Source organism: Phaseolus vulgaris, chromosome 6, assembly GCF_000499845.2.
Source record: "Phaseolus vulgaris cultivar G19833 chromosome 6, P. vulgaris v2.0, whole genome shotgun sequence".
Taxonomy (NCBI): Eukaryota; Viridiplantae; Streptophyta; class Magnoliopsida; order Fabales; family Fabaceae; genus Phaseolus; species Phaseolus vulgaris.
In genome coordinates, this window is record NC_023754.2 from 17,193,248 (window position 1) to 17,211,962 (window position 18,715).

At 29.0% G+C, this 18,715-nt stretch overlaps 1 protein-coding gene across 1 annotated transcript; it reads right to left on the reverse strand.

Moving 5' to 3' along the window:
• Positions 1–4,320: 4,320 nt before the first annotated feature.
• Positions 4,321–10,914, reverse strand: LOC137831422 (neutral ceramidase 1-like). The gene is made up of 10 exons (XM_068639092.1): positions 10,754–10,914; positions 9,880–10,294; positions 9,330–9,538; positions 8,325–8,669; positions 7,440–7,704; positions 7,079–7,346; positions 6,863–6,988; positions 6,240–6,303; positions 5,261–5,427; positions 4,321–4,984 (listed from the first exon to the last, which is right to left on the reverse strand). The coding sequence occupies exons 2-10, from the start codon at positions 10,227–10,229 to the stop codon at positions 4,436–4,438; spliced, it is 2,343 nt and encodes a 780-aa protein (XP_068495193.1). The 5' UTR covers positions 10,230–10,294; positions 10,754–10,914; the 3' UTR covers positions 4,321–4,435.
• Between the last annotated feature and the right edge of the window lie 7,801 nt (positions 10,915–18,715).

An 18,715-nucleotide genomic window follows, 5' to 3' on the forward strand; every position in this document is an offset into this window, starting at 1 on the left:
TCACTTTATCCAACTTTTTGTTACACTTTATTTATCATTATATTTATTTGTCTGTCATTTCTCATCTCTTTTCTCTGCAAATTTGTTCTTTTCTTTGCAGAGCACTTTTTTTCCTCTTTTCTTTATCCTACCTAGGTGTGTTTTCGTGACAATATTATGCGAATACACTTCTAAATATAATGCCTTGGAAAATCTCATGCAGATGGTTATGTTTATTTACTGCATGAAAAATCTCAAGCAGTGAATGTCTTGGAAATTTATATAAATGAAGTGGAAAGGCAACTAGACAGAAAGGTGAAAATTGTCAGGTTAGATAGTAGTGGTAAATATTATGGAAAGTGTGATAAAAATGGACAACACACTAGTCTATTTGGAAATTATATTTTTACAATGGCTTGTAGTTGAGTGAATCTTCAATCAGGAATACAATATAAATATGAGATATGTACGACATTGTATGAAAACAGCTAAAGTGAAAATAAACCACAAACAAAACAAAAATCTTATCATTCTCATCTGTCACCTAAAAGTGTAAATCAAAACAACTAAAATTAAATACAAAAAGAAGAGTGAAGAAATTATAAGGGGAAATTATAAGACAAAACATATCCTCCCTTTTTTTACTAGGTTTTACTATTTTCATTTCCATTATTAGGTGATTGATGAGACCTATACTGTCTTTTTGGGAACATATATCCTTTACTTACTGAATTCAGGAAAAATCAATAATGGTACAAATTTGTCTTCATAATATTTTCTATACTTTTATTTTTGCAATGACATTATATTAATATTTTTTATACATTGTTTATTGTGTTGGTCGCATTTGATTAAAATGTGTAGGATGCATTATATTATTAATAGAATTCATCTCCATCTCATGTATTGGTTGCATCTAGTTAAACTATGTAGGATGAACTATGTTGTTGATAAAGTTCCCTCCATCATTTGATGTATTGGTTGTATTGCCTTATAGTGGGGATGATTATTTAAATAGTCTTACTTATTTTTGTCTTTGGAAAAATTGTTCTTACAGGAGCTAAGGTGATATGTTTTGTCTTATAATTTCCTCCCTTTTTTGTACTAGATTTTAATTGTTTTCATTTCCATTTTTAGGTGAGAGATGAAACTTATACTGCCTTTGAAAATATATATCTTGTACTTATTGAGTTCAGGAAAAACTAATAATGGTACGAATTTGTCTTCATATATTTTTTCAAAGTGAGAGATTCTTGATTACCCTCAACAACTACTCTTCCTGTCTCTAGAAAGTTCCCCACTTAACTTCATTTATCTGTTTTTTAGGGTGGAAATACATTCCAACACAATAAATAATATATTGGATAAAATATGGTAGTTTCATCAAACATGAAACTAGTTCTCCACTCCTTGAAAATATCCAATTTCAAGTTTAATCAATTTAGTTCTTTAATCGTGTTAAATTTTATTTTAAAAATAATATATCTATTAATTATTAAAAGTGATATTCGTTTATCTTAGGATGATTATTAGAGTAATATACATGATCATTTTAACTAACAACTGTCTTTAATTTATATCAATCTAGATATCATTTCCTTTGTATCAGTATTTACAATTCCATCATTAAAATATTTGATTTGTTGATCAAGATATTCAGTACTCAGACCACACTAGTGAAATTTATCAAAATAATTATCAAAATATATTGAAATGTCAAAACTGAATGTGCTACTACTTCTGCATTTAGCTCATTGATTTCTTACTCTTCAAAATCATATTTTTAATGTTTGGCACTTTACCAAGAAGATCAATCAAAAGATCATCTCCTTTGTCTTAGTATTTACAGTTCCACAAACTTTTATGCAAAACCCTTTGCTCTGCTCTTTCTAGACAAATCTGTCATAATTATGTCAAATATTGAATCAAGGTTTTATACCTAGAAATAGTGATAAAAAGTAGCAAAAAAACCATTTCATTTTAGGAATGCATCGAGTGTAACTACATAGATACTCGCACAAAAATACAACCTTACGAGATCTAAATCTAATGCATTCATAATTTTGGTGTATGTATTGAAAATGTTTAAATATATGAAGACAAAATCTTATCATTGTTGGTTTTTCCTGAATTCAATAACTACAAAATATATGTTCTCAAAGACAGTATACAATCTCATCTCTCACCTAAAAGTGTAAATGAAAACAGCTAAAAGCCAGAAAAAAAGGTGAAAAAATTATAAAGGGATTTTTAAAGCAAAAAATATCATCTTAACTTTTGTTAGAACAATTTTTTCGAAGACAAAAATAAGCAAGACTATCTTAGATTGCTTCATATGGTAGATTAGACCTGGAAACAACTCTGGTTCATATTACCATCACAATTTGCTTGTTTGTGAATTGTTTATGTATGATTTTCGCAAATGTTGAAGGTATAGAGAAAGTCAATGAGAAATCAATAAAGGAGAAATCAGTTCAGCCAAAAACAAATCAGTTTTTAATATGGTTCTAGAAAATCAACCAGTTGTTTTTGCGAAACAATCGATTATTTTTATCTATTAAAAACCAAAGCATAACAAATTTAAATGAGATAAGGGATAGAAAGATCAACACAGGAAGTTTTATACTGGTTCATTCTTTACCAAAAGCTACATCCTGTCCTGAGAAACCTCTGGAAATTCCACTAAGCAATCAAACACCTTGATTACACAACACAAACCAAAGTAGTGATCTTGAACCATTCGAGAACACACATCACCTTTGACAAACAACACCACAGATCAGAGAACAACCTTTGGATCTGCACCACATAAATAAAATAGTCAAGAGATAAAAAGAATGATAACACCTGGTACAATCACAGATTGAGAATGAAAAATACAAAGCAATCTTATTCCATTCTTAGAAAAAATCCTAAGCTTGAAGCAATCTTGAAAAAACTCATTTGAAAGAGATAATATGAATCATTAACAATCAGGAGCTAGCAGATTATTTAAACTCCAATTAATTGTTAAAAACATTTAATGCAAAAGCCAAATCAGTTTTTATGTTTATATAATTAATTAAATTATAAATATAAATAATAATTTATATATAACTATACTTTTAGTATTTCATTAATATTATGTTTATATTATAATAAATAAATAACTAAATAATGCAAAAAATGAAATATTTTAATATTTATTAATATATTTTATATTAAATCTTATTTTAATTATATTTTTAAAAATTATTTTTTATATTAAATTGTTATTATATTTTATCCACCAAACATATCTTTAATATTTTGTGAAAAAATTTCATCATCAAACTTTTTTTAATTTAATACAATCGAGATAGTTTTAATGTATATTTAAATTTTGAAATTTTCCTACAAATTTCTCTAAGTTTGATTATTTAAATAATCTAATATTTATTATGTTAATTTTTTTAAATATAGTTTAATGTTTGTTTAAATTTTGAAAATTTCCATCAAATTTCTTTTAAGTTTGATTATTTAAATAATCTAATATTTATTATGTTAAATTTTATTTTTAAAATAATATATATTTAATTTATTAAAAGAATATTTATTTAACTTATGTTGATTCATTAAAATTATATATATAGTTGTGTTAATTAACTTATTGACAAGTGAGTTTTCAAATTTATTTAATAACTAATAATATTAATGTAGAATGAAATTTTGAGTAAGTTTTTAAAAAATAAGACTTGTAAATAGTTTAAAAATAATTAATTTTTTTATAAAATTAATTAAAATGATTTATAAAAATAATTAAATCAAAATTAACTCATTCTTCATCTAAAATATTTGACAACAATACTTTTAAAGGAAGAAAAAAAGATAAAAAAAATTACTATATATGTGATCAATTAAGACAAAACATGTGTTTCATTTATTTTAATGATAAAATAAATAGAAGAAGAGATTTAATATTATTTAATAACAAATATACGATATAAGAATAAATAAAAAAAATTCCTAATATATATATATATATATTCTTAAATTTTAATATTCTTAATGATCATTTATTTATTTCTATAATTACAACAATAATTTTTTTTTATCAGCAATAACAACAATAATTATAATTATAAGATGTCAAAAAATTTATTAAATACCATACATTAAATTTTTGTTTCAGAAGAATTTGTAGAAATGATATTTAATATATGAAAACTTATAAATATATTATAGTTAAAAGAAATTATCATTTACCAACTATTGAAATAGGCCTCTTTCATTTATAACAAAAGTAGAATATTTATTATATGTTACATGGTAGAGATATAATGTTAGCTGTAGAATTTGTGGGAAAAAGGATAAAGATGATCATAGTTGAATCAACCTTCACTAGGATTGAACTGATTATGCTCTGATTATGTTAAAGTTAAGCAAAACAAATCATAATTATAGTAATGGCTGCAATAATATGTCTCCATTTTTTAGTTTAGGCTACTACAAAGGCACTTGATGAACCTGTAAAGTGATGAATTGATCCAAATAAACCCTTTGCAGCACCAAAATGTCTAAATCTGTATACACCAGGAGTCACACCCTGTGGTATCCTCCATTCCAAAGTTGCTCTACTCCTTGAACTGAGTTTGGAAGGCCTTGACCACTTATAGCGCAGACAGAAATCATCATCATCATATGCAGGAATCCAAGCATCCTTTTCTTGGAGAAACTCCACCAGTGCAAAGGTGCCTTCAGTCATAAGATCATTGCGAGGACAAGCAGTCCAAAATGAAGCTGTCACCATGTCACCACTACTGAAGGTGAAGTTCTGCTCTACATCAGCACAAACATCTCCAAAATTTACTCCAAGGGGAACTCCATCCACCACAACTGGTGGAAGTAAGCTTATTTGCTTCCCAAGGAGATCAGGGGGTTGAGGACCAGCTTCTACTGCTTCATCGTTGATGAGGGCCATTGCAAGTTTCTTAAACTCCTGAATGTATGCACTCAGTGTGTGGGGGCCATACAGTGTAGAAGCACCCTGACAACAATAAAATTAAAGTCAGAAAGTTATATAGAATATCTACTCAAAAATGTTAGCACATATGCACACAAGTGTGCACAATGTTTAGTCTAGCTCTAGCATATGACTGAATTGTAGGAACAAATTTTCAAAAATGCTAAGAAAGTCTATGTCTGTTTCCATCTATCTTTTGTCAATACAGAATAATATGATGTGATTAAGAATTTGGATCACTCAAAGTAATCTATAGAAATGTCAAATGTTTGTTGTGAGTTTCATGCTCTTACGACTTACCTCGTATCTTTGCACCTGGTACTCTTCATATGTAGTGATATACTGTGAATAAGTGTTAGATAACCCTGCTATAACAATGTAAATGTTATCAAATTCAAAATCATCTTCACTAGTTAGCACTGTCTTCACTGCATCACGAAGACGCCTCCCAGCCATTGTTGTGAGTTCTGTCAAATGAAAACAATGGAAAACAAGTATGAAGCTCTAAGAAGAATTATGAGGACCAAAAATAAGTTGTTTCACAAACACTTAAATGAATACATAAACAACCATCACTTTCGACGGGGAAAACAATAACCATGAAATATAATTAAGTTAACTACACTTTATGCCCTTAAGAGAAGCTTTAATTACACTCCCCAACCTCTGAGACTAGTAAGTGTTAAGCTTTAACCACTTTGATGTGAACATATCTGTTAATGGTAATAATGAGTAACAACGAATAAGCCCCCATGCCCATTATCAATTTAAGGTCACTAACAGCTAATTTTGAAAAAATCTATTAATGATACTCCCTCTAAACTCAAATATAAGCAAGAAAGTGATCATGTTTGGTGAATATGAATACAAGTAAATACCAAGTAACTTAACCATATTCAATGTTACTGTTTCAAAATGTCTTAATGTTTAAACCTGTGTATCATCTCTAATAAATATGATTAAGGGTAATTTAGAAAATGTACTTTTCTATTTTATGAAATCAAGAAAATTAAAAAAAATTAACTAACATTTTTAATTAGTATGAAATTTAAGTATTTTTGTTTATAAGCTTCTGCACAATAAATTAGATTTTATCTTAAAATGTAGGTTTAGACCAAACTCAATCTTGCAAACCGAATTGTAAAGTAAGGTTTAGCCATGTTTATTTTTCATTAGATGTACTTATCTGTTATAATCGAAACAACAGTTGAGAACATGAAGTAAGATTCCAACAATAGCATATTACAGTAAAATAAGAGAGGAAGAGACAAGTTGGTACCTCCTGGTACACAAAGAATGACCAATTGCCCAATTCGAATGATCTGAATAGGAAGTATTGAAGGCTGCAAAATTAACATGAACATGAAAGCTTCATACAAGTAAAGAATACTTTTTATCAGCACATACTAGATCTGCATGACCTGAAAGCTATACAGTAAAACTTGTTGTATACAGAACTTCTATTAACAAACAGCATGGTTGGGAAAAGATTTAAAACGCATTGGATCAGTAAATACAATTTATGCAATTAAATAATAGATCCTCATGTGTCAAAATTCTTATCTACAATATATATGTCCTTTACTTCATCTTATCTCAACCTCTATATCAAACTTGATTTATATCAACAACTTCATATAGTTAGTTGGAACCAAATTTTGACAAAAATAGAAAATAAAGAACAGAAGAAGCCACCCAACTCAGCAATTTCCACATAAAACAAAAGTCATGGTAAAAGGTAGCCACTGGCATGGGATAATTCACATTACAAAGTCTACCTAAGGATAAGACTGGGTGAGGTGACTGAATTATATATGCTAATTGCTAAAAAGAGTCCTTATTCAACCAACACAGAGGAGATAATTAAACTGAACCAAGGTAAAGGAATCATGAGTAACTTACAGCCCAATCATATGGTTTCTTCATTTCACCAGTATCTAGCAAAATGGGTTTGGGGCGATGACATTCTATTTGTTCCTTGGTTGGTGTCTTAAGCAAGTCGCGAACCAGCTTCCAGAAAGGATTGCCCTAACACACATCAGAACAAATAATAAGCATACACAAAAATAAGTATTTAAGACTACTGTCTAGAACAATGCAATACGAATGAATGATTACCTTATCATCACCTTGTGTAAAATCAAAAGCTCCAGGTCCATCTGTTGTTCCAGCTGCAAATGCAAACCCCATTGCAGCAGGGCATGTCTTTACAACCTCAGAATCTCCTTGATCAGAAATGGTTACCTCAAGTTGGGAGAAATCGACATAGGCATGTCGAAAATCAACCTCCCCTTCAATCTCTTCATCCTCAACATTAAAAAGATCTACTGCTTTTCTAAATTGTCTTTCTCCAATAATGCGTGTACTTTCAAATTCATCTGGGTAGCTATCACATAAATTGTGGGATGCAATTTAGTAATTGAGAAGGCTTAGATGACATTTCCATGCACTTGTGACAGAGTATGTAATAAAAAGTTACCCGGGTCCTCGGCTATAGCATAGTTCATTCTTGCCTCCACATGTACTATGATTGAAGTCACACGGTAATCCAGTATCTGTACAAAATGCTCCAAGCACATTTGGACTAACATCTCCACAATTTGATTGGCAGAATGCAGATACAAATCTAGGTTTGTCAACCTTCCTTTGAGCACCTCTCACACGTTTAGAAACACTCAAAGTTTTGGTTGCTGATCTACCAGGAGAAGACTGAAAGGAGGTAGCAATTTCCAGTAATTCATGCTCTGCACCAATGAATTTTACACGAGAATACAAGTATCATTCATTTGTTATTTTCAGATCTGTTGGAGATCCCACATCGACTAGAAATAAGAATATTTCATTGTATATAAGTGAGTGCAAATCTCACCCCATGAGTTGGTTTTATGAGGTTGAGTTAGGTTTAAAGTTCATTTTGTAATAAGATCTCTAACTACTGCTGACCTAGTTGCATAACTTCAATCATACAAAGTAAGGCATCATTTGTTCAATAGACTGCTCACTTAGCTGTAACTTGCATATTTTCATCTCTCTCTCTCTTCTTGTATGCAGACAATAGTCAATAAATCTTAGGAATTTCAAACTGGAAAGGCTTGTAACATTTAAAAGTTTGTGTTGTTCTTCAAACACAGTATGAAACAATTTATGACGTTTGTACAGTCTCAACTCAACTACATCACCATCAAGGGTTTCAAACTGTGTTAGCATTCCAAATGATGGATCCACCTGACATATAAAACTCTAATTTTCATGCTACTAATTAGGATATTTATCTTTTGCTTCTTAGATCAGTGTTGGAAAAGAATTTAAAAATTTCAATAACAGATGCATTACTACATAGAAAAACAAAGCATAAGCATCTTACTATTATTGTGAAGGCTAGGAATTATATTTGAGATTTTTCGAGGCAAACCACCATCTTCAAATTGAGCAGAATCAGTTTTTTCATAACCTTTTTGGTCAAACCAATCTTCCATGAATCGTGCCGCTACACCTTTATTATCCCCACTAATTAATGAGTTTGTCCGACTCATTGATGTTCCATGAGTAGGAAACCAATTGAAGGATCCAACAGGTCCCCATTCATCATCAACAAATTTTAAAAGAGTCATTTCTTTATCAACATTATACTTATACATTCTTCTCTCTGCAGCAGGATTATTTAGATAAGCACTGGGACTGCGATTTACACCAGCATCTAAGAGTTCTCCTGCAAGTATAAGATAACCTTCCAATGAGTTATAAGTTATTACCATCCAAGTTCACCTAAAGATAGGAAAAAGGATCAGCAGTAATCATTTTATCCTGTGATTTCATACTACAACAAAACTAGTACAACAATGGAGATCTAGTATTAAACTTGAACCATACATACCAATTAGAGAAAAAATAAATAAACTTTGTATGCTTCTACTTCATCCCTGCTGTGTGTTTCGTATTTATTTCCTCTTTCTTATCATATTTCTAAGTTGGGTATTTGATCAACCAAGCCAGACATACATGGTACAGAGTAGTAATTAACACTAAAGTTCACATATAAGAATTCAAGCGAAAGTTGTGATGAGGTCTTGAAAGAATAACTTCACAAATGTTCCAATATTGAAATAAAAGTAAGAAACTCCAATTCCTCCTCCAACTTAAGGTCATATGCTTTTTTTACTTCAAATTTTCAAAACATACAACACAAAATGTAAAGCTGAACTCAGTTCCTGTAGTTTTTCATCTTTTCTGAAATTATTCAATAGTATGCACAAGCACAATACCATCTGTGGTAAGTAAATTGATATAAAAGGTGTGTGTGGGATCGCATGTTTGCACATGGTACATAAAGGCCTAGGAAGGAAGAAAGTATGCAAATTGTATCCCTTACCCTTATTGACAAATATTGACCCTGGGCGGAGATTGTCATGGGCCTGGATAATACTTTTTTCAATGCCATCGACAACGACATCAAAGGACTGATGCACAAATCCAAAAGAAGTTATAATGTAAACAACATATTGGAGATAACCCCCAGGACCAGCATGAGTGTGAATTCCACTAATGGCTACATTATTTTCAGTATATAGATCACCATATCTGTCAAACAAAATGAAAATAGTACTTTAATCACACAACTATTGAGATTAAAAAAGTCTTACAAGAATGTGATTCATTCATCTTTGATATTTCCAGCTTTGATGAAAAAAATCAACAATTCATATTCTAATACAATCATTATTTGTTATGTATGTGTCTGTAATATCAGCCATTTTTTTCTCATCAATGATAAAGATTTGCTTATTTTACTCTCTGAATCGAATTGCTCACTTCCAGAGTATTTAGATCCGTTTTACTACAAGCAGAAATAAAGTAAATTTTCTCAAGATACTGCAATTTCTTTGTTAACTCTTGATAATTGAACTAGACACTGCTAGTACCTTGCTTTTAACCTCTCAATTACTTTGATTTTCACAATCTGTGAAGCCATGCAAGCATCAAGGTTTACAAACACTACCCGCTTCCCCTTTGGCTCTGCAACAATGAAAGCACGAGCCCGTAGCCTGAAGTGAATTCCGGATGCAGTCTGTCCGGTGTTAGCATACCCCATCATGTTAACATCAGAAGCAGGGCCTGTAATGTCATAGCTTCCAAGACCAACCAAGTAGTCAGAACTAGAACACACAACACCAGTCTCCAGTAGCAGCAGCAGGAGTAAGAAAAGGGTCCAAACTCGCATATTTGCACAAGCCCTCCAAACATTCAAACGATAAAAGGAAGGAAACTCCATCACACACTGTAGTTCAAAGCAAAAATTACCAATTTTCCAAGCTTAGCAAGTTCTTCTCATTCCCCCTTCACCAAAACACACCCAAAAACGAAACTTTCAGTCATCTTAACAATAAAACATAAATCAAAATTGAAATTCCAGACCTAACTATGCAGCATGATCAGGACTCAATAATCGATCACACCTTCACAATCAACCATATAGGTAACAGTAATAAAACAGAAATAAATAAAAATTTCTAACCACTCAGAGAAAAAAAAAAGAAAAAAGCAGCTAACTTTATATGAGGATTAACTTGGGGAAATAGTATTAAATAAGCAGTCCACTCTCGAAACTACTGATTACATAGAAAGTGAACCAGAAAATGTGTGTGTGTGATGCATGATCAACACCTCTCACAATAGATTACAATTTCACAATCAAACACAACAAATTACAATTTCAAAATTACATAGGTTAACAATAAAAGAAGACAAAAAATTTTCACCACCCAGAAAAAAAAAGAAAAAAGCAGACAACTTTACATGAAGATAAACACAGGGTAGTGGTATAAGCTATATCCAGTCCACACTTGAAACTATTGATTACACAGAGAGTAACCCAGAAAATGTGTGTGAGAGAGGGAGAAGGAGAAAGAGAGGATCTAATGGAGGAGTAAAAGCAACGAACATGAGTGGAAGGACAAGTAATGTTAGTAACATGACTTGTTGTTGGAAGCAACTGCAAGTGCCAACTGCCAACGACCTTGCCAAGACACGAATGGGTAGTTTCCCTATGAAATTTGAAGCTTCCCATTTTGACATTATTAATATATATAAACAAACCAAGTCTGTTAAACAAAAAAACATTGATTTTCTTTGTCCTGAACGTGGAGATTCTATAATTCCACTCAGCCTAGGATTCTCTGCATTCGAAACATACAACAACACATGGTCCCTTTTGTCAAATTTGGGCTTAGACCCCATGATATTGTTTGAAACAAGGTTACCTGCATAATGCAGAGTGATTGCGATAAAACCAAATGCTAACCACCTAGTGATTATAAAGTTAATCTGTGTGCAAAAAAATTAATTAAAAATGGTTATGTACTTAATCAACAAAGAGAGATTATTTTTTAAAAGGACAATTTACTATGAAAAAACTATGCTAATTTTACTCTGTTAGTTTTGTGTTTCATTATTCTTGCTTTTGAGATAATGTTCAAATTTAGAAGCCAATAAGAATTTTAATGTTTTGGCTTGTTGTTATCAAATGTTTTCCTTAATAGTTTGATACTTTATCTAGTCAATGCTTCATTTGGCCTTTAGAGAAACATATAGAAAGTAAATATATTTCTATAAATTGAAATTTTCTGTTATATTTAAGTGAGATGATTGGAATAAAATAACCAAATTTCATTTATTAATAAATGTATTATCTTTATAACATTTTTATCTTTCATTACTATGGGTTGTTTGCATTCAAGTGTAGAAAGACAGAGAAAGATAAAGAGGGATGAAAGTTGAAAAAACGAGAATAAAAATACTTTAGGAGAATTTTTTTCCAAAACTTTCTTCTGAATGGATTTGAGGGGAAAGAGAATTATACATTATTTTTTTGTAAAAGTTAATAAAATATATATTGATTATATATATAAATTATATTTTAGCATATATATATATATTTAACATTTATAATTTATTTATTAATTATTAATATTAATTTTCATATTATAATAAATAAAAGATTAATTTTAATTATTAATATTATATTTTATTAATTTTAATTTATTTTAATTCTAATCTATATTTATAAATTCTTTTATATTAATTTATCAAATTTGTATACATTTTAAAAAAATTTAAAAATCTTTTATAACATCACTTCCAAACTTAGAATTGTAAATCACTTTTGCAACCTTAGAATTGCAGACAGCAGTATAAAAATACCAGTGATTGTATGTCCCAATCTGTAGAATCTAATTAATTTTTTTTGGATTCAATATACTTTTCGTTTTTATATTTTTATTTGAAATTGATTTTAGTTCTTAATGAAACTATTGTTCTTATATTTGTAATTTTTATTTAAAACTGATTTTAGTTCTTAATCAAATTATTAATTATTTCTGTCTTTATACTTTAAAAACTATTAAAATGGATTTTGAAATTGGTTTTAGTTCTTAATAGAATCTATTGATTATGTGTCTTTTATACTTTAAAAATTATTGAAGTGAATTCTAAATGATGTTATCATTTATGACAAACGAACTTTCATTATGTAATTTATTAAAACTTTCACATCAGCATTAAATATGAAAATTCAGTAACTAACAATAAATTTAATTTTTTTATATAAAATAAATTTCTGTATATAAAAAATTGAAAATATTTAAAAAATATATTATAATTAATTTTCTTTTTATATTAAGGATGAGAAAGAAACATTCGTGATGCTGCCTGACCATTAATCAATGTTGATATGATAAATGTTGTGTATAATTGTTGTTAAATTTTGATTAAATTAAATGAATTAATAATAATTAAAGTCACTATAAATGATTTTTATTGTTATGAATGTATTTTATTTTGATTATATAAGGATTGATGAAATAATAAGGGACCAAGAGAGATTAAACATAAATTGTGAAAACAAACTAAATTAACCGTCTATTAATTTTTATGACATATTTAAGTCATAAATCCTATGATGATCCGCAATATAATGGAATACATCAAACATGATGTAGGGAAATTCTATGAACAACATATTATATCCTGTCCATTTTAATCAGATGTAACCAATACATCAAGGATGAAGATGAATTTGATTAAAAAATAGTGCATCCTACATATTTTAATTAGTATAACTAATAGGACAAACAATGTTTAATCAAGAAATTTCCAATTAGGTTATTATAATGGGAATTATGATTTACAATTATTATAAACTTCACCAAAATGATCTAAAGAAAAATAAAAGAAAAAGTATCACGAAGTAACCTTAAATGACATTGAAATGAGTGTTGATCAAGAACAAGAGCTTCCTCCTACTCCAAAATTTTCAATACAACCACAAACAATGCAAGGATTAGAACATATCAACTTACCTAACATGTATTTCCTTACTTTGTTGATTAAGAACAAATACTCCCTCCTACTCTAAATTTTCTAATACAACCACACAAGTAATGCAACTACAAAAAATACAAGGATTATAACCTATCAACTCATACAACACGTATAATCCTTGCTTTATTGATAAGAACAAGGGCTACAAAAAGAATGCAAGGATTACAACAAATCATCGCTTTGTTGATCAAGCACAAGGGCTTCCTCTTACTCCAACTTTTACAATGCAACCACAAGAGAAACAAAAATTATAACATATCAACTTATATAACACATATTATCAAACTAGTGGTTGCTCTTCACGAAGTGATCTTTCAAATGGAACACATAGATATGATTAGTGAGAAGCACGATGGAAACTTAATATTTTCTTAGATTTTTATTGCTTTATTTTTTTAGTTAAAATCCATGTCAAATTATAGTATAGAAGTTCTCTTATTATGATGCTTATGTTATTTCACACTCGAAATAAAATTTCCAGTTAGGTTATTATAATGTGAATTATGATTTACAACTATTTATAAACAAACAACCTTATAACTATTTGACATATAAATAAATAAATACATGTTTTAATAATTTGGTAGTAGATGATGTCACATGCATGTACTCTATATAGTTTTTTCCTTTATGTTTCTTATATAGCTTGCTACCATGACTCAATTATGAGTTTTGAGAAGTAGGAAGTAACTTTTTATATAATTAGGAAACTAAAGAACTCATGACAATGCTATACAACCAATGGTTGTTTGTGTAAGTGCATGCATGTATATGTAAATAGAATAAATAGTAAATTTTATCCTCAAAAGTACAAGACAATTTTCCTTCAATATTTGAAAGTAAAAATATTCAAAAATTAAAATCTTCAAAGTATAATTTATCATTCAATTTAGTCTAATCTTAAAAAAGTCACATGACTTATTTATAATAATAACAAACTTTTGAAGACTAAAACGATGAGAAACAATTAAATTTAGGGACTACAATGGTAAGATAATCACTTTTTTTTTGAATTTTTATTTTACTTTCAAATTAATATGACAAGGATTTTATATTTCAAATATCGAACATAGTTTTACCCTATGTATATGTGCAACCTCATTCTTGCAATGCAAGTTATTGAGCTTGGATTGAGTCACTTATTGAACCGATTTTTGAACTCAATTTGGTGAGGTTAGAACCTATAGATTTTCCTCGATGCATGTCGGAAGACCGATGGTAGGGACCGATAAGTATCATTATTTTGTGAAATTTCATAAAAAATAATTAGATATTTATTAATTTTAATTCATGATTAAACTATGACTCAATCCTATTTTAAAAAACTAAAATTTATAAATGTCATTATTTAGTAAAATTTCATACAAAAAAGTTAGACATTTATTTTTTTAATTGTTGATTAAGCAATGACTCAAGCCTAATTTAAAAAAATTAGAATTTAATAATATATTTTTGGAGTTATAAGATTAATATGACTATTTATTCTCAATTTTGTGTTATTTTCATAAATTTAAGGAGAGATGAAGTAAATTGATATATTATGAATAGAGATATCACTTAGTCCAAGCCACATTAGGTTAAATAAGGACGTAAGACAAAGAAAAAGGTGTGATCCGAAAGGGGAACTAAAGGAAAAAAACTTATAAAAGAAAAAGTGGGTAAGGAGAAACATAAATGACTAATGTTTTCCTTTAGAATTGAGAGTAATATGTTTAAATTCTGATTATATATGAATTTTTTTTCCTCATTTAGTGTTGATTAGACTAACACGTGATTTTGTTTAATTTTTATTATTATTTTTACTCTCTTTTTTGCGTCCTTTATACGTCGGTCGACCCATGCAACATCTTTTTTGTATTGATTTTTTTATCAGTTTGACTGACGCAATTCACATCTACTCTTGACTGTTGCAAAATTTACACAACTAATACCCGTTCTCTTATAATAATTTGTTTATAAAGATCCAGCAATAAGATAAATAAATAAATAGGGACCACTTCAAGGGTGGTCCAACCCTTATACAGAAATACTTGACATAAGTCTCCTATTAGAACGCCTACCAAATTAGCAAAGGGATAACCATACCAACACTAACCAATGTTAATGAATTAACCTCATACAAGCCAAAAGATTTAAAACCCAACTAGAATAAGGGAAATAAGCAGAACGAGACTTTGCATAAATCCAAGACCATATCTTTACTTGCACCGAAGCGAACACTTCAGACACATCTGCCACACCTCTATTGAAGATGACCGAGTTCTTATGTTTCTAGATTTCGCTCACAATGCCAACCCAAATTGTACCCCAAACTTCGTTAACGGAAACAGAAGCCTGACTCATCCTGAATTGTGAAAAAATTGACTTAGGGTCCTTGTGAATTACACACGACACACCAAGTCACTTAAAGCACAAACACCAGACACGCCAAGCAAACCTGCAAACAAAGAACAAGTGACAAGATGACTCCTCCTCCTCCCCACACAAACAACACAAGAGATTTTCTACTGCCACTCCGCGCCTTACCAAGTTAACCCTAGAGACAATCCTATTCTACAACACCCTCCAAGCAGTGAACAAAGCAGATGGCAAGGCTTTGACATGGTGATGACATAATTAACAGCACTCTTCCTTTGTTTTTTTTCTTCAAACACATCTCACAAATATTCGCGCTGCCTTTCAAGCTCTGCCTCTAGTTAATTAGTCTCTAATTTCACATGGTGATCGTTATTAACATTCTTTATCTGTTTATTCACAATTTTATATCTGTGCCTAAAAATATGTTTATTAAATTTACTTCTATGGTTTATTCAATTAATTTTCCCATTCAGATTAAACTATATTATTTAATGTTATAATGGCTTAAATTAACTTCCCTTGAATACATTTTTAATAAATTGTCTCAAAGTTAAATGTAATACGGTAAATAGAGTGGGATAGAGAATAAACGTTAAATTATACAATTTAATTAATTAAAATGAGTTTAGAATTAAAAAATTTAAACACACGTGTGTATATATATATATATATATATATATATATTTGTAAAAATAAAAACAATTAAGGTACTCCCGAATAAAAATACTAAATTTAGAGAATAAGAATAAATTTTACACCATGATTTTCATCGAAAAACAACATATTTTTAGATTAAAAAAACACACTATTTGGGACCCTCCTGAAAATTGGGGTTTTTTTGGAGTCTTGTCAGTATGTAGCAACATAGATTTAGTAAACATCATCATCATATTTTATTTTTACTATAAAAAAAGGTAAAATCAAACAGGTTCTTTTATTTATCTATAACTTTTTATGATTACAATCTATGTAATAAAAAAGAAATTTATCAGCAAATATAATAAAAATCACAGGATACTCCAATTCTTATAAAAAAAAATGGGTTAAGATATAAAACCATATATATAAAAAGCACTAGCGTATTATTTATAATTTGTGAGAAAAATAACTTTTTTTCTAAAATAAAGTAATTTTAAAATTATATTGTATTACATCATATTTATAAACTGTGTATTTAAAAGTGTAATTATCAAAATAATATTTTTTATATATTTATAAATGATATATTGATTATGAGATTCATCTAATCTCTCAAGTGTATTATGTATTACTATCCATCTAATTAATTATTAATTATGCAGAATAAAAGATAAAGAGACCTTGCATCATGATTAAAATGACATACAAATGCATGTCAGAAATGTTACATTTGAGTTTCCTGAGATTCCATGTTTGACAGCTGAACATCATCTGAAGGTGTATGAGAGGTGAAGTGAGTGAGATGGTGGAAGAAGAAGAAGAAAGCAAGGAGCAGAAGAATAGCGTTGATGATGTAGTATCTCAGAAACTCAGCTAGGAACAACCACAAGAGTGTTTCACATCCAACTACTCCAGACACATGAAATGTTATGATGGTAGCTGGAAAGCTGGAGTCAGCTATGGAAGCTAGGGCATGACAAAAAATGGCAACGAGGAAAATGAAGGTGGTAGGGCTTAGTTGTTGGAAGGGATTAGCAGTACTTGAGATTCCATATTTAATTTCAATCGAAGCTAGCTCCAACCCCATTAAAACAGCATAGGCTTTGTGCTTTTTCATAACACTGTCGGAAGAAAATGGAGAAGTTGTGTTCATTAAGGAACTGTTCGTCAGTAGTTATATAAATGTTGCGGCCCAGCATGTCGTCGATACCGAAGCTTCGCATTGATGTAACCAATGTTGTTCCATGTTTGCATTGTATTTTTCCCAAGATACAAATACATGTGGCTCTACACTGCCACTACAGTGTCGCTTTCCATCCCTCTACAGAATATATATATATATATATATATGGATAAATTAGTATAATAAGTATTATTACTTTATTAAAAGTATACTATGTAAATGCATATAAAGAATAAAATTTGAAAGTGCTAATAATATGATAAAATTTGTAAAAATAGATAAGTGCGTCTAATATTAAGCTATTTTAAAGATAGTCGCACATTTGTAGTTATGGTTGGCAAAATGCCCTTTATAAAATATAAAGTTCGATTTATAAAAATTTAAACTATTCCATTTACTACTTAGTGGGATTTATTAACGGAGGGTATTTAAGGAAATGAACCTATTAGAAACTTATTAAATTGAATTTTATAAATAAATAAAAGACTTAGAAAGGTATTTTAAACAAAAAGCAATAATATAAGATACATTCTAAATTGATTCTTATAAAAAAAACGTCAAAACTTTTAATTTGGTTCTTATATTCAACAAACGAAAAGGTGTGCTTAATTCATTAACATAAATAAACATAGTTAAATTATCTATAATACATTTTGAAATTTCAGTTATATAAATTTCATAAATACCAGCAGAGTTAAACTATTTAAGTGTATATGTTTATAACATTACAATCTAATAATAAATATGAGTTATCAATATATATTCTTTAATAGACTTTACAGTAAGTTAGTAATTTGCATTTTGTTTCTTATTTTAAAAAAAGTTAAAAGATTTTTTTATTTGAAAGTTAATAGTTTGCATATGTATCTTATGTAAAAAACCAGAGCTAAAATTTTGTTTTGATGTAGCTAAATGCAAGGTTTAGTAAATTGTAATATTTTGGAGTTTTGGAAGCAATGTATATGTAGTAAATGAAAAATGATAATTTCACACCCACTATTTTAAAAATGATTGATAACCCTTTTAATAATAAAATATTTTATTTCAGATGATAATAAATAATAAATATAAAAAAAACGGAGAATAATAAAAATAAAAATAATTATATAATATGTTAAAGTTGCCGAAATACAATATTCCTTAGTACATTCAATATCAAACAAAACATGATATCTTAGGATACATACGAATATAAAATC

Bases quoted from the DNA above. Each gene is read 5' to 3' on its own strand.
- LOC137831422 (XM_068639092.1), bottom strand. From the start codon at position 10,229: ATGGAGTTTCCTTCCTTTTATCGTTTGAATGTTTGGAGGGCTTGTGCA. The intron at 9,539-9,879 runs GTACTAGCAGTG...TTTGTTTGACAG, and splicing joins ATTGAGAGGTTAAAAGCAAG to ATATGGTGATCTATATACTG. The intron at 7,705-8,324 runs GTAAGATGCTTA...TCATTGGTGCAG, and splicing joins TCCTAGCCTTCACAATAATA to AGCATGAATTACTGGAAATT.